We start from the raw sequence: 8572 nt of genomic DNA on the forward strand, positions 1-8572 counted from the left end.
CAACGCTATGGCCATCATTACATATCAAGTTCTCTATATTTTTCCTGTAATATTCGAGTAAAAATACACCAGCATGCAAAATTTCAGCTCTCCATGTCGAATAGTTTAGAAGTTAAGGGGGGGGAATGGTCACTTTTTATGCATTTTCGGCCAAAAATCTTGTTATTTCCTTGACAACGGTATGCCCATCACGTCCAATAACATTCGCTATATTTTTCCTGTAATCTACGAGTGAAAATACATATCTGGACCAAATTTGAGCTCTTTAGGTCAAATAGTTTAGCCGCTAGGGGGGGGGACACGATTTGGCTACGGACAACAGAGTCTCACCAATAGGGTTCCGCCGATACACCGTAGGTGTACGGAACCCTAAAAATGGGAAAAAATTGCATATTTTGTCTTTCTTAGTATAATTATTTATTTTCTGCTTTTTTATTTTTTATATTTTATTAAATATACTAATAATTGTCATTGAAATTGATTAAATTAAAAAAAGATTAATTTCAATATACAATTTTTAGACTTGCTTTATGATAATAGAAGGGATGAAAAGACATTCTAAAAGAAACCAATTTGCCTTTCAATTTTTCTTAAATTCAAAGTTCAAAAAACACTGATAGAGTGTACCAATGGGAAAATAAAGCCAAGAATCATACAATTTAATAAGAACAGTTTATTTTAAACACTTTGCTTATTTTCAACACGTTCAACAAAAGTTGTTTGATTAGAGAAAGCTAAAATAATAATTAAAGGATTATAAATCTGAGGAACGAGCGACCGCGTGCACAACGTTTTACGAACAAGAGAGAAGTGACGCCAACGAACGGTGTGAACATAACGTTACTTCAACGATATTCGATATATTTTTATTTGTCAAAGAGATCGATTTTATTCTATAGTTATTTTATTTTTATTTTTTAACTAGATTTTCTAAATAATATATATGAACAGGTATTAGTTTCCAAACATTACCGCCGCCCTTGAACTCTCGGTAGTTCAAAAGATTTTAACGCAACTTTGATTACATCATGTTGAACTATAATAAAACAAAATTTCAATCAATCTTTATGAATCACAGGTAACAATATTAATTTTGATATCGGTCGAATATAGGTTCCGGAGGCAGTTTTGATCGTAACGACTCTTACAAGATTGTCTGTTCCCAAATTTACCTTGGTAATGCGGCCAAGAGGCCACTTCGTGGGAGGCATTGTTTCGTTTTTCATTAATACAAGCTGATTAATTTCAATATTTTTATTAACAAGTTTCCATTTATTACGCTGTTGCATGGATAACAAGTAATCCTGAGACCAGGCTTTCCAAAACGATTCTAAGAGTTGTTGCCACAATTGCCATCGAGACAATCTATTTTCTTTAATATTAAGTAAGGATGCTTCTGGTATCGCAGTTAGTTCCCCACCAATTAGAAAATGACTTGGTGTCAATACACGAAGATCAGAAGGATCATCGGTAAGTGGACTTAAAGGTCTCGAATTTAGACACATTTCAATCTGACAGAGCAAGGTATTTAATTCCTCAAAATGAGGAGTTCGATCTTTTAATATTCTTCGTAAATGATACTTAACGCTACGAACACCAGACTCCCAAATTCCACCAAAATGTGGAGCAGCAGGAGGAATGAAGTCCCATCGAATTCTATCATTAATCAAGTACGATTGTACTTCCGGCGATCTAATGACTGTTTGAAAATTAGCATCCAATTCGCGATTCGCCCCTTTGAAATTGGTTCCGTTGTCGCTATGAATGACTAAAGGTAATCCACGACGGGCTACAAATCGCTTTAATGTTGCAATAAAAGCCTCCGTTGTGTAATCACTAACAATTTCAAGATGGAGTGCTCGCACAGCGAAACATACAAATACTGCTATATAAGCTGTATGAGACGTATGCCCACGACCCTTTTGCGATTTTAATTTAATAGGACCAGCGTAATCCAATCCTACGTGTGAAAATGGTCCAGCTGGACGCGAAACACGATTAATAGGTAACGTTCCCATCAGTTGTTCGGCAACTGTGGCCCTCAAACGAACACAGGTTACGCAATTATAAATTACCGATTTGACAACTTGGCGCGACCGAAGAATCCAAAAGAATTGTCGAATTTGATTTAAAGTTAGTTGAGTTGCACCATGCAAGCATTTTCCATGAAAGTACTGAATTATCATAATAACGAGAGGATGTTTCTTGAGAATTGCTGGATGGCGTCTATCATACTCCAGTGGCGCATTAGAAAGTCGTCCACCTACACGCAATATATTTTTTTCATCAAGGAATGGGTTTAAATTCACAAGTGGACTATTTTTTGGAATCGATTTCTTTTGTTTTAACATTGATATTTCTGTTGGAAATAAACTCGACTGAACTAAACGAATAATAACTGACTGACTATCCTGACACCTTTCAACAAACGAAAGATTTTCTTCTAACTTGCGACCGTGAATTGTCAATTTGAGCTTCTGTTGTAAAAACTTTAAAATATATGCGACGATACGTACAAACTTCACCCAACTTGAAACTCTAGTCAACAAGGTGTTAAACCACACAGGTGGATCCGTAATAACATGAGAGACATGAATACGTGCTTCGAGGTTTGTATCCAGATCAGATGCTTCCTGATAGGAAGGCCATGAAATTTCTTGACAAGCTAACCAGGGAGAACCTTTCCACCACAACTGATTAACTACTAGATGAGACGCTCGAACTCCTCTCGAACCTAAATCGGCGGGATTTTCCTTAGTATCGATATGTCGCCAATTTTTGCACGGAGCTATTGATTGAATGGCCGCAACCCGATTAGCGACAAAAGTCTTCCATTCTGAAGCATGCCTTTTTAACCAAGCGAGCACGATCGTAGAATCTGTCCAATAAGTCGAAGTTAAATTTGCAAAAGCTGGTACAGCTTTTATCGCGGATACAAGTTGAGTTAACAATAATGCTCCACATAACTCAAGTCGGGGTACTGAAAGTACCTTTATGGGAGCTACTTTGGTTCGGCTTGAAAGAAGAGTAGTAAGAATTTCCCCAGACTTTAAGACAAGACGAACATAGACTACAGCCGCGTAAGCCACGTTTGAGGCGTCCGAAAATCCATGAATTGTTGATTCGACAACCTCTTCTCCTTGTCCTGTCCATCGCGGGATCGACAACTCATTCAAACAAGTCAATTCACTGTAGTAAGTAAGCCAAAATTCTTCTAAATCTGTAGATAACGGTTCATCCCAATTAACTGACTTGAGCCATAATTTTTGCATTAATATTTTGGCAGTGATAACCACTGGGGAGACCCAGCCTAAAGGATCGTACAACCGAGCGATCAAAGAAAGTATTCCTCTTTTAGTCAAAATTGGGTTGGAAGGGAGATTAATTCTAAATTGGTAAGTGTCTTGTGCTGGAACCCAAACGATACCGAGAATTTTAATCGAATCATCATCATTCAAGGGTTTTTCAAGAGCGTGACCATGATCAGAAGGATCAATATCCTTGAGCAGTGACAACGAATTGGAGGCCCATTTCCTTAAAGGAAATTTACCTTTGCTAAGAAGTGCAACTACTTCATTTCGATTTTTAACAATTTCTTCTTTCGAATCTCCACCAAAAAGACAATCGTCTATATAAATTTGATTTTCTAGAACAAATGATGCTAATGGATATAATGCACCTTCGTCCTTCACTAATTGTTGAAGTACTCGCAATGCTAAATATGGGGCCGCAGCTGTGCCATAAGTCACTGTATTTAAACGAAACGCTACAATTTGATCCAATGCTGCATCATACCAAAGTATTCTCTGATAATCGCGGTCTTTGTCGTCTATTCTAATCTGCCTATACATTTGAGCTATATCTGATACATAAACAAACCGATAGGTTCTCCATTGTAGAATAATTGCGAATATATTTCCCTGTAATTTCGGACCAATATGCATGTGCTCATTAAGACTCGTTGAATTCGAAGTTTTGCTTGATCCATTAAACACAGCACGAACTGCTGTTGTTGAACTAGACTCTCGAATTACCGGGTGATGCGGAAGATAAACGACTTGGGATTTATCAATAAGTTCTTCATGAACGCGAGTCATATGTTCCTGATCCTCATAATCAGCCATGAAGGCTTTATACTGATCAGCAACATGCGGTGATTTTTCAAACATTCTTTTTAAATTAGATAAAGAAGCTTTTGCAGAGTTGAGCGAATTTCCAATATTAATCGGCGGACCGGATTTGAAAGGATACCTAACCGTATAACGACCATCATCTAAACGCGAATATGTGGATTCAAAATAGGATTCACAATCCTGATGCATTGGAGTTAAAGTAGAAGAGTGAGGTACTTCTTCAACCTCCCAAAACCGCTGAAGTGATTTAGTTAAATCATCATTCGAAATACATAAACACGAGGTAGCAAAATCGTTGAAATGTTCAGATTGATTTATATTGTCATCTACCACGTTTCCAAACAAAATCCAACCGAATATGGTATTTTGTGCGATAGGTTCATTAACATTACCTTTCTTTAATCCGTCGCGTATGATTAAACCTTACAAATCAGCTCCTATTAAAATGTGAATTGATCTGGATGAAGTGAGTAACTCATCGTCAGCCAAATTTATCTCTTTCAAATAAGATTTTTCTAGAATTTTACTGTCAACAGTAGGGATGTATTTTGTAATTTGTTTCACGATTAATACGTTTGAACCGATAAGAGAAGCTTTTTCCGTTTTCGAACAAAGCGAAATAGAAGTATGACCTGACGATACACCGGCATGAACATCACCAACCCCCCTTAATTGAACATTGGATTGACTTGGTTGAATCTGCAAAGCATTCGCGAGCTGTTCCGAAATAAACGTCCGAGTTGAACCTTGATCCAACAATGCTCGTACCTGAACCGCACGCCCACTTTCAGATTTCACGATAATTTGAGCAGTTGCTAAAAGAACTCGATGAGACTTCACTACTCCCGGAGCCGCATGTAACAACTGCACGACAGACGAATCTTCCGGTTCGTCAGATAAAAAATCCGGCTTTGACGATTGATTTTGCGTAGACCTTGCTTCATCAGATTTCACATTTGTTTTGAAATGTAACAGTGTGTGATGCTTGCCCTTACAATGTGTGCAAAAAAACTTACTTTGACAATTGTCCCTTAAATGTCCCTTGCTGAAACAATTAATACATAAACGTTTTGATTTGACAAATTTAAATCGTTGTTCTGCAGATATCTTTTTAAATTCGATACATTTAAATAATCTAAAGCCCTGATACGAGAATCCAAAAAACTTAAAATAGATGAAAAATGAGGATATTCTGTTGTATTTCCTAAGTGCAATTCCCAAGCTAAGCGCGTACTAACATCAAACTTTTGCAAGACATAAAAAACTAATATATCACTTACACCATCAGAACTTTTATTTTCCTTCGGAATAACAGTTAATTTTGAAAATCTGTTCAAATTTTCTAAAGCAGCTATTTTTTCAGTGACAATACTGCGAATATTTTTAAGTGATATAACAGACTCATTTTTCATTGCAGGAATTGAAAATAATGCTTTTAATTCAGCTTGAATAATTGCGCGAGAATTTTCATACCTATTTTTTAAACGATCCCATGCAGATTCGAAACTACTTTCCGTAAGAGGTGTATTTTTTAATAAAAGTGATGCTTCACGTTCGACAAACGACTTTAAAAAATGAAGTTTTTGCAAATTATCAAGACTTGGGTTTTGAATAATTAAAGAATTGAAATAATCACGAAAAGTTGCCCAATCTGTTAACCTACCGGAAAATTTCGGAATGTTTATTGTAGGTAGTGGTGTTGATTGAAGTCGAGGTGTTGACGCTTGCGGTGTGGTGCTGACACGTTGAGATATTTCCTGGTATTCCAATCGTTCAAAACGAGTGACCTCTCGCAATATGTGATCATTGAATTCTAAAAAGTATTCCTCAGCAGACTCGAATATATTTTCATCGAAGTATGGATCGACTTCGTCCTTCCTAGTGTTCTGAATGATTCCATCGGAACCCACACATACATCCCAAATTTGTGTAATTAATCTTAATCGATTGTTCAACGCGGAAAGGGTCATATGATCGTTGCTTACAGCTCGATTTGCTGAACTGCAATGACGTTTTAAGGTTTCGATGTTGCGCAGCTGTTGATTGATGAGTTGTTGCAAAAATAATGGTTCCTGAGCTGGTGGTTGCGACATTATTTTTATTTTGTCCTTTGACGTTTCGAAAAGTAAATCAAGAGTCTTTCAGACAGACGAAAGCAATGTTCATTGAACAGCACGCGCACTATGCTCTGCGCAAGAAGGCGAAAACAATTATGGCGGCGTTAACACAGGAAAGGCAACTTCACTAGAATGCATAACACTTAACCGATTTATCCACAGAAATCAAAATCGATCAAATAATTATAGTATTTTAAACAATATGTCCGAAGCTCCTTATGAACAGAGCCACAAGCACTCAATTAATGCGAAAAAAAACTAGTAGCAAACTTTAAGACCACGCGACATTGCAACAGAAAAGCGACAAATTTCTCTTTTATACACAAACACAAATTTTATATGTCCAAACAGCTTTAATCTTTCCCACTGGATCCTGGCAGGATCGCCAAATAATGATAATAGAAGGGATGAAAAGACATTCTAATAGAAACCAATTTGCCTTTCAATTTTTCTTAAATTCAAAGTTCAAAAAACACTGATAGAGTGTACCAATGGGAAAATAAAGCCAAGAATAATACAATTTAATAAGAACAGTTTATTTTAAACACTTTGCTTATTTTCAACACGTTCAACAAAAGTTGTTTGATTAAAGAAAGCTAAAATAATAATTAACGGATTATAAATCTGAGGAACGAGCGACCGCGTGCACAACGTTTTACGAACAAGAGAGAAGTGACGCCAACGAACGGTGTGAACATACCCAGATAGCAATCGTGCGTCGCACGTCTCGCATTTTACGTGCAGGTCACGCAGTGATGGTCATAAAGCATACATTTTAACTGCATGTGTGATAAGGCTAGTACAGTGCAAGCATAATGCCTGCTATTTTACTGATGTTGAGTGCGTGTTACAGCTCACGAGTGTGAAGGCATAATGAAGGCTTAATGCCTTCATTTCAATTACAATAATAAATAATAATATATTATTATTTCAAATTATTTAAAATAAAAAATTGTTTAGAAATTGAATCTTATAAAATTAGGAATTATGAAACTTGAAAAATTGTTTTGTAAATATAATTTTATTTATTGTTGCCCGTTTTAAGAATATTAAATGTTTGATTGTTTATTATAAAAAATTCGAAAATTGTGAAACAAAAGAGATGAATTTTTTTAGATCATATGTGAAATTTATACCAATCAAAATTAATTTTATTTATAGGAGTAACAATTTTTTTGCTATTTTTTAGAACCTAAAATCATATTTTACTATGAAAAAAATAATTTATAGGTAACTATTTTTTTATTATTTATTATTTTTTTTCATTTTTTTTAAATAATTAAAAATTTTATGCACAGACTTGATTGTTTAAAATCATGGAAAAGTGTATAAAAATCGTCGGCAATCACACAATATAATAAAAATCTTAAGAACAGTTTAAATATTATAAGTTTTCGAGTAATGTAATTTACCCATGTACCCGGTAATATTACACTGATTCCAGTCATATTAAAATATCCGGCTGATGGTAATATTGCCTATTAATATATTATAGAAATTAACAGTAAATTAAACGCTTATGAAAAAATTGCAAAAAAGTTTTTTCTTATGATTAAATAAGAAACAAATTTCTTGTTTCTTTATATTAGATATGCATTTTAGAGCTATTTTCATTTCTTATCCCATGATTTAAATTAATGAAATTTTTTATTGCGTATTTTACAAAAATTGTCCAAGTAAAATTTGCTTAAAATGTTTAAATTTTATTATATAATTTGTAATGTTATTGATATTATTAAAATTTAAAATTATAATAATAGAAATAAATTTATTATTTATAGTTATAAATTATAATGTTTATTATTATTATCAATAAGATCAATAACGTTACAAATTACTTAATGAAATTTAAACAATTTATGCAAATTTTTGTTTTTGTAACATTTCAAATGTTCGCGGTATTAGTCACTGCGCAGGTGCTACGCGCAACTCCGTAGCATCTTTCGCTCTATACTACTCTTCCGGCTTTCGCACCATCAGACCCATCAAACACGTTCCGGCTAAAAGCATAAATACGCAGTTTTGTTGCTTGTTATTTTCGGTAAGTACTTATTTTGTGATGGTGACAATTTCTAATCGCAGATTTTGAGGTTTTAGTTTTAGCATTCTATGATTGTGAACAAATCTTTGTAAAAGTTTTTATTGCATCTAATTGTGGTAAGTTAAAATCGTTAAAAGTTGCATGCTTTGTGTATATAAACATAACCTTCAATTTTTTCTACATGAGGTACATGCGTGAAAAAATCACAATCATTTTCATGTTCTGTAGTGGTTTTACCTTTTTAATCCTCTATTTTTATTTCCATACTTTTCAAGTTCTTC

General features: G+C 34.6%; 1 protein-coding gene across 1 annotated transcript; it reads right to left on the reverse strand.

Moving 5' to 3' along the window:
• Window positions 1–1021: 1021 nt before the first annotated feature.
• LOC122505428 lies at window positions 1022–6226 on the reverse strand. The gene is made up of 4 exons (XM_043617039.1): window positions 5414–6226; window positions 4707–5123; window positions 1173–4529; window positions 1022–1036 (listed from the first exon to the last, which is right to left on the reverse strand). The coding sequence occupies exons 1-4, from the start codon at window positions 6224–6226 to the stop codon at window positions 1022–1024; spliced, it is 4602 nt and encodes a 1533-aa protein (XP_043472974.1).
• Window positions 6227–8572: the final 2346 nt, after the last annotated feature.

Source organism: Leptopilina heterotoma, unplaced genomic scaffold, assembly GCF_015476425.1.
Source record: "Leptopilina heterotoma isolate Lh14 unplaced genomic scaffold, ASM1547642v1 Lhet_358, whole genome shotgun sequence".
NCBI lineage: Eukaryota > Metazoa > Arthropoda > Insecta > Hymenoptera > Figitidae > Leptopilina > Leptopilina heterotoma.

Coding starts and splice junctions, on each gene's coding strand:
- LOC122505428 (XM_043617039.1), bottom strand. CDS start 6,226: ATGTCGCAACCACCAGCTCAGGAACCATTATTTTTGCAACAACTCATC. Junction 5,124..5,413: donor AAAATAAAAGTTCTGATGGT/GTAAGTGATATA, acceptor ACACATTGTAAG/GGCAAGCATCACACACTGTT. Junction 4,530..4,706: donor CTTCTCTTATCGGTTCAAAC/GTATTAATCGTG, acceptor GACGGATTAAAG/AAAGGTAATGTTAATGAACC.